Genomic DNA, 17,784 nt, shown 5'->3' with positions numbered 1-17,784 from the left:
TCTCTGGCTGCAGGATGAACAACAGCTCCCACCATGGTGGGTCAGTCCCCTCAAACCCCTCCAGTAGGTTCAGTTGTTCATGGTGGTTCTGTGTGCCAAGTTTGATCCAGGTCCATCGTCAGTGGGGTTCACAGTTTCTCTGGTTGTAGATGAACTACAACTCTCAAAAATCAAGGTCAGTCTCTCCCAAATCCCCCCAGTATTCAATTTTGCGCATATTGGGTATGTGTGCCAAGTATAGTCCATATCCATTGTCATTTGGGTTCACAGAGTTGTCTGGATGTAGGTGAACTACAAACCAAAGTGAATTCCCCCCAAAGCTCTCCAGTATTTTTTGTTGGACATAAGGGTTCTGTCTGCCAGGTTAGGTCCAGGTCCATTATTGGTAGGGTTCAGAATGCTTTTTGATTGCAGGTGAACTATACTTCCCAGTACCTACAACTGCTATAAAGCACGGTGAATCCCCCCCCCCCCCAAAGCCCTCCAGTATTTTTGTTGTTCATGGGGTTCTGTGTGCCAAATGTGGTCCAGGTCTGTCATTGGTGGGGGTCCCAATGCTCTGTATTGAAGCAGGGTAAACTACAACTTCCATCATGTCGAGTCAGTCCCTCAACCAATATGTTCAGTTGCTGATCAATTCCTCTGTTTGCTGTGTGCCACAGAAAAGTATAGGAAAGGATTAAGGGAGAAGCAGTGGGCAGGGTCATGCAAATTTCACCCCAATGCAGAGAGTCAGAAACACTGGGAGGAAACACATAAAATCCAGGATGAAATTGTCCCCAAATGAAATCATTCCTTGGGTAGTGGACACTATGGTGTTCGTTCGGGAAGGACATTGGCAGGGGTTGAGCTACATGTTCATGGCGTTCGCTATAACCTGAAATGTCATTGGAGGGAGAGCTTTTGCTGGCTTCTTGACACTGTTAAAGCCATTTGTGGAAGTGGGAAGCTATACAAGCATTTGCAGTTCTGGAAGTCAGAGGGCCGAGGAATTCCCTTACCTTTTGACCATTTCCTTTTCAGTAACTCTGTTTCCCTTCTCTTTCAATGCAGTTTCTCTGTCTGTCTCAGAAACCTCAAACACTTCGATTGCAAAGAGAAGCAGGCCTTCATAGTGAGTATGAAGTAGGCCTATGGCATCAAACTTTGGGAGCAATTTTTGGATGGAGTTGGAAACCATGCACTCACTTGGCTATGAAAGAAAAACAACATATAGTAACTATATCATTTGTATACTTACATTTCACATTTTGCAATTCATTACCTGCCTAGCTGGTTGCATCCTTAGAATCACAGAGTTGGAAGAGAGCATTATCCAGACCATGTTTTACTAGTGTTATTTGCACGAAGATCATGAGGGATGTTATCCAAGGCCTCATCGCAATCCACTTCCGTTCCATCCACAGTATTCCCTGCATTGTAACCCCATTAAAAGAGAGATAAACTTAAGCTGTTTTGTTGGGACCCATGTTGACTCTTAGAAATCATAGCCTTTTTAAGTGATGACAAGACTGCCTCCTTCATGATCTACTCCAGAATCTTTCCTGATATCAGTGTCCGACTGGACATTGGTCATTGTTTGGGTCCTCTTTTTCCCCCAGGATGAAGTCCAAGGAGATTACAAGCACGAGATCAAATGGTGCCTCAATTTGATAGAGGACTACCGGATCAGAGTTGGTAAGTGGTTGTTCCCCCCTCTTTGCCCAGAAAAGGGGATTTCTTTATTCTCTGTTTGGCAGCAGTGGAGACTCTGGGCCATCTCTCCAGGATGGAGTTTGGGGTACTGTTTTACAGCGGCTCTGGTCTTTCCTGAAGGGACGGACCCAGAACTTGGTGCTGGGGGACTCTTGTTTGACTCCCTGGCCAGTGTCCTATGCGGTTGCTCAGGTCTCACTTCTGTCCTCCATGGTGCTTAACATCTACATGAATCCCCTGGGAGAGATCATCCGGAGTTTTGGAGTTCGGTGTCAAATTTTGGCCAACGACACCCAGGTCTATTATTCCTTTCCACCAAATGCCAAGGATGCCGTCCTGCCTCTAAACCAGTTCGCTCTCCTCCAGTAATGCACTGGAGGAGAGTGAACAAGTTGAAATTGAATCCAAACAAGACATAGATACTCCTAGTCATTCGGAAGGTGGATCAGGGTGTGGGGTTACAGCCTGTATTGGATGGGGTCACACTCCCTCTGAAGACATAGGTTCGCAGTCTGGGGGTGATCCTGGACTCATCGCTGACCCTGGAACTCCAGGTGTCGGCAGTGGCCAGGAACGCCTTTGCACAACTAAAACTTGCGCCCATACCTTGGGATGCCAGATCTGGCCATTGTAGTCCACACCTTAGTCACATCTCGTCTGGAGTACTACAACACTCTCTAGGTGGGGTCTGGAGAACAAGCCCTATGAGGTCTGGAGAACATGCCCTATGAGGAGCAGCTTAAGGAGCTGGGCATGTTTAGCCTGAAGAAGAGAAGGCTGAGAGGGGATATGATAGCCATGTATAAATATGTGAGAGGAAGCCACAGGGAGGAGGGAGCAAGCTTGTTTTCTGCTTCCCTGGAGACTAGGACGCGGAACAATGGCTTCAAACTACAAGAGAGGAGATTCCATCTGAACATGAGGAAGAACTTCCTGACTGTGAGAGCCGTTCAGCAGTGGAACTCTCTGCCCCGGAGTGTGGTGGAGGCTCCTTCTTTGGAGGCTTTTAAGCAGAGGTTGGATGGCCATCTGTCAGGGGTGATTTGAATGCAATATTCCTGCTTCTTGGCAGGGGGTTGGACTGGATGGCCCATGAGGTCTCTTCCAACTCTTTGATTCTATGATTCTATGGGGCTGCCTTTGAAGTTGGTTCAGAGATCGGCAGCCACATTACTAACTGGAGCGCCGTACAGGAAGCGGACAATTCCCATGCCACAGCAGCTCCACTGGCTGCCGATCTGCTTCTGAGGTAAATACAAAGTGTTGGTTGTTACCTATAAAGCCCTAAACAGTTTGTCTCCAGGTTACTTGTGTAATCGCATCTCCCTATACAGACCATCCCATGCACTGCAGTCAATGGAGGAGGCTCTCCTCTCGGTCCCACCTCTGTCACAAGCTTGGTTGGTGGGAATGAGAGAGGGGGCCTTCTCCCTGATCACTTCCCCTCTCTGGAACTCCCTCCTCTCCTTTAAGAAACTTCTGAAAATGCACCTATGCACCTTAGTGTATGGAGAGGAAGAGGACTAGGACATTTTAACCCATTGGAACTCTGGCTAATCCACTTATATTATATGGCGGCTATGATACAGCTTAAATGAACACAGATGTTAGCCATTTTCAATGAAATTGTATCTTAATTGTTTTGGGGTATATGTTGCAGTGTTTACTCATGTTTTAGTTTATTATGTCTTATTAGATTGTTTCTGTTGTTATTTTCATTTCGATGCTTTATTCTTTTGTTGTAAGTTTACTGTTGTTACTGTGTATTATCCTATATTATTTTTGATGTGGTTGTACTCATTTGAGGCATTGCATGTTTGCCTTTTTTGTGTGTAAACTGCCTAGAGTCCCTTTAGGGAGAGAGGGCAGTCTAGAAATAAAGTTATTATTATTATTATTATTATTATTATTATTATTAAACTTCCCTGAATCTGATCTGGTCTATTATTATTATTATACTTACCTGAATCTGGTCTATTATTATTATTAGTATTATTATTGTTAACATCTCTGGATCTGGTTGATTATTATTATTATTATTATTTAACTTATTGTTATTATTCTTATACTGATCTGTTGTTATTGTTGTTGTTAAGCTCTCTAGGTCTGGTCTATTAATAATATGGTCTATTATTATTATTATTATTATTATTATTAACCTCCTTGGGTCTAGTCATGTATTATTACTGTTAATATTAGTAATGGTAGCATTAGTATTGGTATTGTTGTTTAACCTCCCTGGAATTAGTCCTTGAGCTTCACTGGACACATTTCTCAAAAGAAGGGAAACCCTTTTGTCAATATACATGGGAGGGAAAGGGAAAGACTTGACATCCAGGTCTGGCAACATCAAACTTTGGGAATATTCCCTTGCAGATGTTAAAACAAACAGAAGTAAACCATTTACTGGGTAGAAAGTGGAAGAAAAACTCCCATTTATAGAGAAACCGACCAAAGAGAAGCTGGAAATCCACTTCTAAAACCAATGTATGTCTATGTTGGGTAGTTTTAGAGGGATAGGTAGAATGTGTGTTCGTTTAGCAATTGTTGTCTATGTTTATACACTCTTTTTGTGTGTTTTTAGTATCCAAAATTTCAACTGAGACTTCTCCTTTCCCCATATAGGTTGCAATTCCTTCACAGGGTCCTTCTTGGAGTATTGTTCCAATCCCATGAGTAAGTATTACTTCAAGGTCACTACAAATCCCAGCATTGCATAGCATTGAGCCATAGTCATTAAATTAGAGACAGCGTCCCTCAAAGAGGAGCTGTAGGTAAAGTAGCTTCCCCTTTTGCTTTGGCTCAGCACTACGATTACCATATGACGCAAATCTAATGTGCATCCCAATTTTGGGGAGGTCATTTAGCGAAAAAAGGTGAGCGTTAGATTTGATTGAAGAGAGTATTCATTGATTACAAAAGCAGAATAGAGGGGACTGTAACCTTTTCTCTGCCTGACCATTGAACTCCTAAACATTCTCAGATAGATAGATAGATAGATAGATAGATAGATAGATGATAGAATCATAGAATCCTAGAGATAGAAAATACACCAGGGTTCATCCAGTCCAGTCCCCAAAGATAGATGGTGGACAGACAGACAGACATACATAGAATCATAGAATCAGAGTCGGTAGAGTTCCCAAGGGCTACCCAGTCCAGTCCCTTTACCTAGATAGATAGATAGATAGATAGATAGATAGATAGATAGATCATAGAATCCTAGTCGGATGGATGGGGGGGGGGGGGTGCTACCATTGGAAGAGACCCCAAGAGCCATCCAGTTGAACCCCGATAGATAGATAGATAGATAGATAGATAGATAGATAGGATCATAGAATCCTAGTCAGATGGATGGGGGTGGGGGGGGGATGCTACCATTGGAAGAGACCCCAAGAGCCATCCAGTTGAACTCCAATAGATAGATAGATAGATAGATAGATAGATAGATAGATAGATTTGGATCATAGAATCCTAGTCAGATGGATGGACAGATAGAATAATAGAATGCTAGAGTTGGAAGAGACCACAAGAGCCATCCAGTCAAACTCGTTTAAATAAGATAGATGATAGGTTCATAGAATTCTAGCGTCTAACATATGGATATTTAGTTATCGTGTCAGAAGCAAATTGGGAATACAGTTATTCTGTATAGAAACACCCCTAACAAAGTTTAAAACTTGGCATTATACTAAATGTCCTTTGACCAGAAGCTAGCCACTTGGAGTGCCTCTGGTGTCACTGTGAGAAGGACCGCCATTGTGCATGTGGCAGGGCTCAGGCTGAATTGTAGTAAGTCGTCTGTGGTTTGCTCTTCTCCACACTCGCATGTCGAGGATTCCACTTTGTAGCCCCATTTCTGAAGGTTGGCTCTGCATCTCGTGGTGCCAGAGCACAGCCTGTTCAGCGTCTTCCAAGTTGCCCAGTCTTCTGTGTGCCCAGGAGGGAGTCTCTCATTCCATGTCAGCCATGGATTGAGGTTCTGAGTTTTTGCCTGCCACTTTTGGACTCTCACTTGCTGAGGTGTTCCTGCAAGTATCTCTGTAGATCTTAGGAAGCTATTTCTTGATTTAAGACGTTGGCATGCTGGCTGCTATCTAAACAGAGGATGGGCCGGAGATGTCACTGCCTTGGTCCTTCCATTACAGGCTGCTACTCCCTGATGGATGTCAGGTGGTGCAATACCAGCGAAACAGTATAATTTCTCCAGTGCCATTGGGCATACACATCCTGTGATAATGCAGCGTGTCTCATTAAGAGCCACATCCACTGTTTTAACATAGTGAGATGTATTCTACGCCGGGCATGTGTATTCACCAGCAAAGTAGCAAAATGCAAGGGTAGATGTCTTCATTGTGTCTGGTTGTGATCCCCAGGTTGTGCCAGTCAGCTTTCATATGATATTATTTCTAGCACCCACTTTTTGCTTGATATTCAAGCAGTGCTTCTTGTAAGTCAGAGCACGGTCCAGAGTGACTCCCAGGTATTTTAGTGTGCTGCAGTGCTCTAGTGGGATTCCTTCCCAGGTCATCCTCGGAGTTCGAGATGCTTGTCTGTTCTTTAGATGAAAAGCACACGTCTGCATTTTAGATGGATTAGGAATCAGCTGGTGTTCCCTGTAATAGGCAATAAGAGCACCCAAAGCTTCGGAGAGCTTCTGTTCAACCATTTCAAAGCTCCGTGCTTGAGCGGTGATGGCACGATTGTCAGCATAGACAAAACTCTGTCCCCCTCTGGCCTCAACACAATATGCCAAGCAGGACGCAGACACAGGAAGCATGATTTGTTATTGTTTTCCTTGTTTGCCTGCATCATGTTAATTATTTGATTTGTTTGTTATGTACTTTGTTATGTTATGTAAATGATCAGATTCTGTCTGATCATTTGTGTAAATGCTGAATACTGATGGAGTCAGTATGCTCCCCTGAGGCAGGCCATTCTTCTGTTTTCTTCATCTGCTTCTCTGACCCTGGATGGATCAATAGATAGATACGGTAGGTAGCTAGATAAGTTGATAGATATGGTAGGTAGGTAGATAGATTAGATAGATAGATAGATAGATAGATAGATAGATAGATAGATAGATAGATATGATTGGATCATAGAATCCTAGTCGGATGGATAGATAGATGGAATCATGGAATGCTAGAGTTGTAACCCTAATAGTCATCCAGTCCAACGCCTTTAAATAGGATAGATGATAGTGCCATAGAATCCTTGAATCGGATGGATGGATAGAACCATTGATGCCACAGAGGGAAGAAACAGTTGTAGATAACTGGTACATGAGGGATGCAGCAGACTTGCGGCTTAAGATGCTCCCATGTCGGATTGTGAAATCGCCAGGCCTGCTATTTCCTTCTCCAGGCTTCCCGGTGCGAAACGAAGGCCTCCCACACCGGTCCTTGATGAATTTCTTGAACGTTGAAGAGGAGGACGACCAGGGCACTCCCTCCAAGGCGACTCGGCCGAAGCGGGCCAAACTGCTCCCCGACCGGACGCGGGCGGCAAGGGACAAGGCCAACCAAAAGCTGGTGGACTTCATCGTCAACGCCCAAGGGGCCGAGGAGCACCTCCAGGCCATCCTGCGGCAGCAGAAGTCCTCGCGATGGCTGGCCCAATTCCTCCCCGGCCAGCAGCACGTCAAGTACATAGAGACCTACCTGGAGGATGACACCCAGCAAGACCTGGTGTTCCACTATTTGGAGGGGGTTTATCACCGGACGGGCGACAAGGTCCTGCCGGGCTTCTGCCGCGACAGGGTCCGCTTCATCTTGGATGTCCTTTTCCCAGAGGTTAGGAATGCACCCCAGGGGTGGGCTTTCCAAGAACAAGCAATAGCCTTGGCCAGGGGAGACGCCATTGTTTTCCTTTGAAATGTTTCTCAATAGTCATTTGGATCACCAGAAGTGATGCGGGTGGTGGTATGTGCCTTCCGACTGTTTCCAACCTACGATGAATGTGTCGTCAGGTTTTCAGGGCAAGATTAATAATATTTATTTGTTTATTTACTATTTTTATACCCCGTCCTCTCTCACCCCAAAGGGGACTCAGAGCGGCTTACATGTTATTAGGGTTTGACAAAGTTATATGTATATACAATACATTATAGTCTTAGGTAAAGGTTAAAGGTTGTCCCCTGACATTAAGTCCAGTCATGTCTGACTCTGGGGTGTGGTGCTCATCTCCATTTCTAAGCCGAAGAGCCAGCGTTGTCCGTAGACACCTCCAAGGTCATGTGGCCGGCATGACTGCATGGAGCGCCGTTACCTTCCCGCCGGAGCGGTACCTATTGATCTACTCACATTTGCATGTTTTCGAACTGCTAGGTTGGCAGAAGCTAGGGCTGACAGCAGAAGTTCACGCTGCTCCCCGGAATCGAACCTGCGACCTTTCGATCAACAAGCTCAGCAGTTCAGTGCTTTAACCCACTGCGCCACCGGGGGCCCTATATAGTCTTAGCATAGCACAATATTAGTATTATATATTACTATATTGTACTATACCACTATAATGCAATATTATTAGTAATATTACATGTAATGTATAATTATTATATTATTATATTGTAATATTAGTATTATATTGTATTATGTTATTATATTATGATCAATATTATATATATATATATTAGCATAGCACAATATTAGTATTATATATTACTATATTGTACTATACCACTATAGTGCAATATTATTAGTAATATTGCATGTAATATATAATATACAGTTATTATACTGTATCATTATTAGTATTATTATATTGTATTACATTATAATATTATGATCAATATTATATATATATATATATTTAGCATAGCACAATATTAGTATTATATATGACTACATTATTGTAGTAAAGGAAAAGTTAAACGTTTTCCCCTGACATTAAGTCCACTCTGTAGGTTGGTGCTCATCTCCATTTCTAAGCCGGCGTTGTCTATAGACACCTCCAAGGTCATGTGGCCAGCATGACTGCATGGAGTGCCGTCACCTTCCCATTACCTTCCCACCGGAGCGGTAGCTATTGATCTCACATTTGCATGTTTTCGAACTGCTAGGTTGGCAGAAGCTGGGGCTGACAGTAGGAGCCCATCCCACTCCCCAGATTCGAACCTGTGACCTTTCGGTTAACAAGTACAGCAGCTCAGTGCTTTAACCCACTGTTGTATAATATATATTATATAATAATAGTAATAATAATAAAAATGATAACACAAAATAATAATGCAAAACAATAATAATACTAAATAATAATAATACAGAATTATTTTAATGTATGATTTTAGTATTTTAAGTATGCATTGAAACCAATGATGACTTTTCTGAGGAATGGTGTTGAACTCCGGCCCCTATCCTCCCTAGCCTTAACCAATGCTGAAGGGATGCGGTGAGCTGCATTCAATAATATCTGCCCAGGGATAGAGTCTCTGTGTGTCTTGTTTTCCCCACCAGGCCATCATTTATGCAATTGCAGCCGTGGAGAAAATCGAGTATCAGAAGGCTGAGGAGAAATACTTCAAGGGGCCACCTGTGAGCCAACGGTATTTGCTTTTTTCATTATTGTTTATTTATTTACAGTATTTATATTCCACCCTTCTCACCCCGACGGGGACTCAGGGTAGATCACAGAACACATATACGGCAAACATTCAATGTTAATTATACAATGACAATACAGACAACAGAAAGAGGTATATATAGGATTTCCCATCTTTCGGCATCTTTGGAGGCTGTGCTTGGTTCCGGACACAGGGGGGTGCTGTTGCTCCATCTTCTTGCTGAAGAGCTTTCTTTCTTCGTAAACTTCCTCCTTTTTTTGGTGGAAATGCCATGCCTTAAATACCTCCCCACTTTAATGTGGTTCCTATTTACCTACTCACATTTGTTTTTGAACTCCTAGGTAGGCAGAAACTGGGCTAAAGGTCAGGTGCTCATCCCAACCCAGGCTTCAAACTGTCAACTTTCCGGTTGGCAAGATTTATTGCAGATTGGTGATTAACCTGCTGTGCTAAAGCTCCATCCTTTGTTATTGGCAACACTCTGACAACACTGGGCAGGTTCTCTTTGCGGTTCCTTCTTTCATCCCTCCTTCTTCTTTCTTTCCCTTCTTTTTCTTCCTTCCCTTCTTTCTCTTTTTCCCTTTATCCCCTCATACTTTTTCCCGTTCCTTCTCTCTTCCTTATTTTCTTTCCTTGCTTTCCCTCATTTACCTTCCCCCCTTTTCTTTCCTTTCCTTCCTTTGCTCCTGTTTCTTCCTTCCCCTTCCTTTCTTCTTTCCCCCTTCCTATCTTCCTTCTCCCTTCCCATCTTTCTCTTTCTTTCTTCGTTTCCCTCTTATCTTTTTTCTTCTCTTCCCCCCTTTTCTTTTTTTCCTCCTTCCTTTCTTTCTTCTCCCTTTCTTTCTCATCCCACCTTTCTATTTCTTCCCTTCCTTTCCTTCTTACTGTATATACTCGAATATAAGCCTAGTTTTTCAGCTCTTTTTTTAAGGCTGAAAAAGCCCCCTCCCTCAGCTTATACTCGAGTCAAGGTTATTTATTATTTTACTCTATTTATTGTTATTATTTACAAATTAACTTTATTATTGTTGTTATTATTATATTTATTATTTTACTCTGTTATTACTGTTATTATTACATTTCCATTACTTTGCTCTATTATTATTATTATTATTATTATTATTATTATTACATTTATTATTTTACTCTTTATTATTATTGGAAAGATACGTAAGCACATTTACATTGAAGAATAATGGTTTAATCAGAGTTGGACAGTCTTATCTTAAATTGAAGAAGGTCAGAATAATGGTTTAATCAGAATCAACCATGACAATAATCGCAATCAACATCGAAGGCATGTCAGCTGCCAAAGAACAACTGCTCTATGAACTGTGCCGAGATAAGAAATGTGACGTGCTGTGTGTCCAAGAAACACACAGGGATGAACGACAGAAACGACCCAAAGTTCCAGGAATGATCCTAGTAGCGGAAAGACCACATGCGCAGTATGGAAGTGCTGTCTTTGTCAAACCAGGCCTCCAAGTCAGCAGTGCCCACAACACTGAAGAAAACAATATCGAGGTTATAACAGTAGAGCTTAATAACATCACCATCACCTCTGTGTACAAGCCCCCAAATGAAGATTTCTGCTTCTCCTCCCCCGAGAACTTTGACAGGCACCAAAGGGCAGTAGTAATTGGTGACTTCAACAGCCATAGCCATGTATGGGGCTATGCCCAAGAGGACAGAAATGGAGAGGCTGTCCTGTCCTGGTCTGAACTGCACAAACTATCACTCATCCATGATAGCAAGCTCCCACCATCCTACAACAGCGGGAGATGGCACCGAGGTTATAACCCAGACCTCTTATTTGTGAGCGACAGCATCGTACAGCAATGCACCAAATCAGTGGGACCACCAATACCAAACACACAGCACCGACCAATAGTATGCCAACTGTTCCCAACTATAAGGCCTCAGGAAGTTCGATTTAAATGAAAATACAACTTCAGAAAGGCAGATTGGACTGAATTCTCAGACATGTTAGACATGATCACATCGGTCGCGCCAATCCCTGAGGAATACGAACATTTTATTGAAATAGTGAAAACCTGCTCACGGGCCTCTATACCGAGAGGCTGCAGAACCCACTACCTCCAGGGCATTACTCCTGAAACAGCTGCTTTGTTGGAAAACTATTACAGGCTCCACAATGAAGACCCATTCAGTGAGCAGACTCTTCAGGCAGCGCAGAGCATTGTGTCCTCCATCTCTGAAGCCAAGAAAGAACAGTGGATCAAGTTGATCACAGATGTCGACATGGGTAGGAGCAGCCAGAAGGCGTGGAGGCTGCTGAGACGGCTGAGCAACGATCCCTCACAAACTAATACCCATGCCAACATAAAGGCAGATCAGATAGCACACCAACTCTTGAAGAATGGGAAACCCAACCTTGCCACCAAAGTAGGAAAGAAACCAATAGCCAGACAACCAGAGATTGAGAACAACAACCTCCATGAACCCTTTACATCTACTGAATTGGACATGGCTCTCAACAAATGTAAGAATGGCAAAGCAGCTGGCCTGGATGATCTACGGATGGAACAAATCAAGAACTTTGGTCCAAAAGCAAGGCGCTGGCTGCTGGAGCAGATGAACAACTGCACTGCATCCTGTCAGATCCCCAAAATCTGGAGGAAAGCAAGAGTCATCGCCATCTTGAAGCCAGGCAAAGACCGTAATGACCCAAAAAGCTACAGACCAATCTCCCTGTTGTGCCACCTCTACAAAGTTCTGGAGAGACTTATTTTGCATAGAATTATGGAAAACATAGACCCCTGTCTGATCCCACAGCAAGCTGGCTTCAGAAAAGGCAAAAGCTGCACATCGCAAGTGTTGAACCTGACTCAGCACATAGAAGATGGCTTTGAAAGGCAGCAGATCACAGGAGCTGTCTTCATAGACCTGTCAGCAGCCTATGATACTGTGAACCACCGCCTCCTCCTGAGAAAATGTATAATATCACAAAGGACTACCATCTCACCCGCCTCATAGGAAACCTGCTACAAAACAGGAGCTTTTTTGTTGAGTTCCAGGGGCAGAGAAGCAGATGGCGGAAACAGAAGAACGGCCTGCCTCAGGGGAGTGTGCTTGTTCCATCCATGTTCAACATCTACACAAATGACCAGCCACTGCCAGAAGGGACAGAGAGTTTCATCTATGCTGATGATCGTGCCATTACTGCTCAAGCAGGGAGCTTTGAGATGGTAGAACAGAAGCTCTCCGAAGCTCTAGGTGCTCTTACTGCCTATTACAGGGAAAACCAGCTGATCCCTAATCCATCTAAAACACAGACATGCGCCTTTCACCTTAAGAACAGACAAGCATCCCGAGCTTTGAGGATTACCTGGGAAGGAATCCCACTGGAGCATTGCAGCGCACCCAAATACCTGGGAGTCACTTTGGACCGTGCTCTGACCTACAAGAAGCACTGCCTGAACATCAAACAAAAAGTGGGCGCTAGAAACAACATCATACAAAAGCTGACTGGCACAACCTGGGGATCACAACCAGACACAGTGAAGACATCTGCCCTTGCGCTATGCTACTCTGCTGCTGAGTATGCATGCCCAGTGTGGAACACATCTCATCACACTAAAACAGTGGATGTGGCTCTTAATGAGACATGCCGCATTATCACGGGGTGTCTGCGCCCCACACCACTGGAGAAATTACACTGCTTAGCCGGTATTGTACCACCTGACATCCGCCGGGAAGTAGCAGCCAATAGTGAAAGGACCAAGGCAGAGACATCTCCAGCTCATCCCCTGTTTGGGTATCAGGCAGCACGTCAATGACTTAAATCAAGACATAGTTTTCTTAGATCTACAGAGACACTTGCTGGAACACCCCAGCAAGCGAGAGTCCAAAAGTGGCAGGCCCAAACCCAGCACCTCAATTCATGGGTGATACCAGATGAGAGACTCTCCCCTGGGCACTCAGAAGACTGGGCGACTTGGAAGGCACTGAACAGATTGCGCTCTGGCACCACGAGATGCAGAGCCAATCTTAAGAAATGGGGCTACAGGGTGGAATCCTCGGCATACGAGTGCGGAGAAGAACAAACCACTGACCACCTGCTGCAATGCACCCTGAGCCCTGCCACATGCACGATGGAGGACCTTCTTGTGGCAACCCCAGAGGCACTCCAAGTGGCCAGATACTGGTCAAAGGACATTTAACCAAATACCAAATTTACAAAATCTGTGTGGTTTTTTTTTCTTTCTTTCTTTTTTTTCTTTTTAAACTCTGTGTTTGTTTTGCTCTGTTAGAATTGTAACACAATGGTTGCTGATGACACGATAAATAAATAAATCAGAGTTGGACAGTCTTATCTTAAAACATAGTTTTATGTAAATATTCATAAACTGATGCCTCAATTAATGTAATTTTCTTGATTTTTATTTTTATTTTGAAACTAGCTGACCCCTGTCATGAGTTGCTGTAGCTCAATCTGTTGATCTGGAAAATAAAGGGAATGAGAAAGTGTTGGTTTCTAATATATGTAATTCCTTTATTCTTGTGGGTAAACAGTTTTTCTTGCTGTTTCTTTGTCAGTGTTGATGTGGAGATTGTCTGTTTGCCCACCCTGGAACATGCAAGATATCATTGTCCTTCTTTAGGGGTCCCTTTCAAATCTAGGATACTATATCTGTGTGTGCATGAATCATATGTATCTATCTGTCTATATCTATGCCTGGATGGCTCTTTGTCAATAGGACTTTGATTACGTTTTCTTGCCCTGATGAAGGGATTGGACTGGATGGCCTTAAGTATTTTCTGTTGGTCATGGGAGTTCTGTGTGGGAAGTTTTCCCCGATTCTGTCGTTCGTGGGGTTCAGAATGCTCTTTGATTGTAGGTGAACTGTGAATCCCAGTGACTACAACTCCCAAATGTCAAGGTCTATTTCCCCCAAACTCCATCTGTGTTCATATTTGGGCATATTGAGTGCTTGTGCCAAGTTTGGTCCAGATCCATCATTGTTTGAGTTCATAGTGCTCTCTGGATGTAGGTGAACTACAAGTCCCAAACTCAACCCTTCCAGTATTTTCTGTTGGTCATGGGAGTCCTGTGTGCCAAGTTTGGTTCAATTCCATCATTGGTGGAGTTCAGAATGCTCATTGATTGTAGGTGAACTATAAATCCCAGCAACTACAACTCCCAAATGACAAAATCATATTTTTTTTGAGTGATGGTCACTCCTTGTGTTCTGAGACATTTTGTTGCCAAATTTGGTGTGATTTCGTCCGTTGGTTCTTTTGTTTTTAAGGTACTCATTATGCACAGAGCATTCTATATATATATATATATATATATATATATATATATATATATTGAAGAAGATGTACCAGTAGCTGCTGCATTTTCCATCCTTGACTTATACTCAAGTCAATAGTTTTTCCCAGTTTTTTGTGGGAAGTCGAGTCGGCTTATACTCGAGCTTATACCTTTTCCCCTTTCCTTTCCTTTCTCTTCTCTCTTTCTCTGTTCCCCCTGCCTTCATGTACATGTTTCTTAGCAAGCCAATTCAATCCCGTTCTTTCCTGATGACATCACAGAAGACTAATTTACCCAGCAACAGCTGATCCTTCACGCAGCACCAGCCAATCCGCTTTGTTCCTTTCTGATTTCTTTTATCTGGATCTGAATAGAGTGGGCTCTGTAGTTCAAACCCCTCTGTCCTTTTAATGTGAGTCAGGGAGGCTATATATGCCATGTTGGGTCCCGATCCATCCAGCCATGGAGCCGCCTTTGTGGTTCAAACCAACCAACCTATATACATACATCTATGCACATAATAAAAGTGAAAACATGTATATGTGTTTGTGCCCGGGGTGTCCACTTACACAGACGAGCTCCCACTTCAACAAATAGCCCCCGGTGGCGCAGTGGGTTGAACCCCTGTGCCGGCAGGACTGAAGACCGAGAGGTCACAGGTTTGAATCCAGGGAGAGGTGGATGAGCTCCCTCTATCAGCTCCAGCTCCTCATGCAGGGACATGAGAGAAACCTCCCACGAGGATGATAAAAACATCAAAATCATCTGGGCATCCCCTGGGCAACGTCCTTGCAGACGGTCAATTCTCTCACACCAGAAGCGACTTCTGACATGACTTCTACAAATAGCTATAACTCCCAACTCCTCAGGAGGCACCAATGGCCCTCCCTCCAGTCACATTGCAGATTATAGTGAGTGCCATGAACATGTCCAAGAGCCCTGCCAATGTCCTCCGTAAACTCCATACTGCCCACCACTGAAGTGAAGGCTTTCGTACAGGGACAATTTCATCCTAGATATTATGTGTTTCCTCCACCACAGACATCCCAGTGTTTCTTACTCTCTCAATTGGTGTGGAATTTGTATGGCCCCGCCCACTGCCTCTCCCTTAAACCTTTCCTACACATAATAAAAGTGACAATATGTGTGTGCGTGTGTGGCTGGTTGTCCACTTAGACAAGCGCCTGCCTCCATGAACAGCTATAGCTCCCACTGCTCAGGAGACACCAAAGGCCCTTCCTCCAATGACATTGCACGTTATAGTGAGCGCCATAAACATGTCCTCCGCAAACACCACACTGCCCACCACCCAAGTGAAGGCTTTGACACAGAGACTTCATCCTACATTTTATATGTTTCCTCCACCACAGACATCCCAGTGTTTCTGACTCTCTCCATTGGTGTGGATTTTGCATGACCCCGCCCACTGCCTCTCCTTTAAGCCTTTCCTATTCTTTTCTATGGCATACAGCAAACAGAGGAATTGATCAGCAACGGAACATACTAAAGAGGTTTGGAGAGAACTCACCATGATTTACAGGAGTTGTAGGTCCTGGGTTGTATAGTTCACTTGCAGTCTAAGAGCATGAACTCCACCAATGATGGACCTGGAACTAATTTGGCACACAGGAGCCCCATGACCAACAAAACATGCTGGAGGTCTTCAGAGGGATTGATAGGAGTTGTAGTTCACCAGAGTGCACTAAGAACCCAAACAATGATGGATCTGGGCCAAACTTGGCATGCATACCCGATATGCCCTCATTTGAATATTAGGTGGGTTTTGGGAGGAATTGACCTGGATATTTTGGATTTGTAGGGACTGGGATTTATAGTTCACCTGCACCAAAGATGGAATTGGACCAAACTTGGCACACATGACTAACTCAACATACTGGAGGGGTTTGAGGGGACTGATTCACCATAGTGGGAGCTGTAGTTTACCCTACAGCCAGAGAGTACACTGAACCCCACCAATGATGCATGTACAGCAAACTTGAAAAATTGACTTTTTCAAATAACTCGGGAAACGCTGGGTACCCAATCTAGTCCTTTTATGAAGAGAGAAGATTATTTCCTCAGTCCAACCTGAGATGTTTGTTTGAGGTGTCTTTAACAATGGCGTCTCTCACTTTTGTCTTCCAGGGAAAGGCGCATATTTGAGGAGAAAATTTGGAAACAGTGGAGAGCGCAGGAGCTGCAGGGCAAACAGGCACCTACGGAAGATAGCCCCTGAGACCCGAGGAAGAAGGACCCCAGTTGCATTTCTTTCAGGCTTATCTTTAATTGTTTTTAAATCAATGTAACCATTCAAGGAAGCTGGGAGGTGTGATTCCGCAATCAAATGCAAAATGCTCAGAGCCTGTCTGCAGAAATCTGCCCCTCAAAGCCTCCAGCAAAGCCTCTTTGGCTCCTGTTCAAAGCCTCTTTGGCTCCTGTTATATCATCTTTGATTCCTTGACCCTATATACAAAATGTTTTAAATCTGTTCAAATTGAATTTAATAAAAAAAATGAATGTTCTGCAACCTGAACTAGCTTGGTATCTTTTTTGGTATCTATATCTTATCTTGGATATACGTTTTCAGAGAGACGATCTTGCGATTCTAAGGGTGTGCCTACGCTGCAGAGTGGATGCAGTTTGACACCACTTTGGCCACAATTGCACATTTTATATGCTATCATCTGTTTGAATGATTCTTACTTTTGGTATAAATGTGTATTTGTTTTGGGATTTGGTTGGGATAGGTATTTACTTATGTTTGTTGTACGGCATTGAATGTTTCCTGATCTTGTTTTTCACCACCCTGAGTCCCTTCAGGGAGATAGGATGGTCTATAAATAAAGTCTTATTATATTCTATTACTAGCTGTGCCCGCCACTCGTTGCTGTGGCCAACCTTCCCTCCCTCTTTCTCTCCTACTTTCTTTCTCTCCTTCCTTCCTTCCCTCTTTTCTTTCCCTTCCTCTTTCTCCCCTTTCTTCCTTCTCTACCTATTCTTCAACTGCAACTCCCAGCAGTCCTCCTGATCAATCAGTCTACCTACCTATCTATTTCTATCTAATCTATCTATCTTTTCTATCTGGAGGATTGCTGGGAGTTGCAGTCCAGGAATAGGAAATTGGAAATATGCAGGGATTGGGATGCTCTCAAAGAAATCCAAGGAGAAGAAAGCTTGCAGTTTGGAAGCAGTGCATTTGGATCATCCTCCTCTCCTAAAGGGCCTGGTCTAGGGGATGGTGGGAGCT

The 17,784-nt window shown here is 43.6% G+C and overlaps 1 protein-coding gene across 3 annotated transcripts in view; it reads left to right on the top strand.

Moving 5' to 3' along the window:
* The window catches only part of PWWP3A (PWWP domain containing 3A, DNA repair factor), a 53,796-nt gene extending 36,726 nt beyond the window's left edge, over positions 1 to 17,070 (top strand). For all 3 annotated transcript variants that reach the window (XM_067473439.1, XM_067473440.1, XM_067473441.1), the window contains 6 exons: positions 1,054 to 1,114; positions 1,602 to 1,677; positions 4,321 to 4,371; positions 7,063 to 7,490; positions 9,150 to 9,238; positions 16,683 to 17,070. In XM_067473439.1, coding sequence (XP_067329540.1) covers positions 1,054 to 1,114; positions 1,602 to 1,677; positions 4,321 to 4,371; positions 7,063 to 7,490; positions 9,150 to 9,238; positions 16,683 to 16,773 — 796 coding nt within the window. In that variant the 3' untranslated portion in view covers positions 16,774 to 17,070. The remainder of the gene's footprint in view (positions 1 to 1,053; positions 1,115 to 1,601; positions 1,678 to 4,320; positions 4,372 to 7,062; positions 7,491 to 9,149; positions 9,239 to 16,682) is intronic.
* The last annotated feature ends 714 nt before the right edge of the window (positions 17,071 to 17,784 follow it).

This window comes from Anolis sagrei, chromosome X (genome assembly GCF_037176765.1).
Source record: "Anolis sagrei isolate rAnoSag1 chromosome X, rAnoSag1.mat, whole genome shotgun sequence".
NCBI classification, from domain to species: Eukaryota; Metazoa; Chordata; class Lepidosauria; order Squamata; family Dactyloidae; genus Anolis; species Anolis sagrei.
This window is presented reverse-complemented; position numbering and strand designations above follow the sequence as displayed.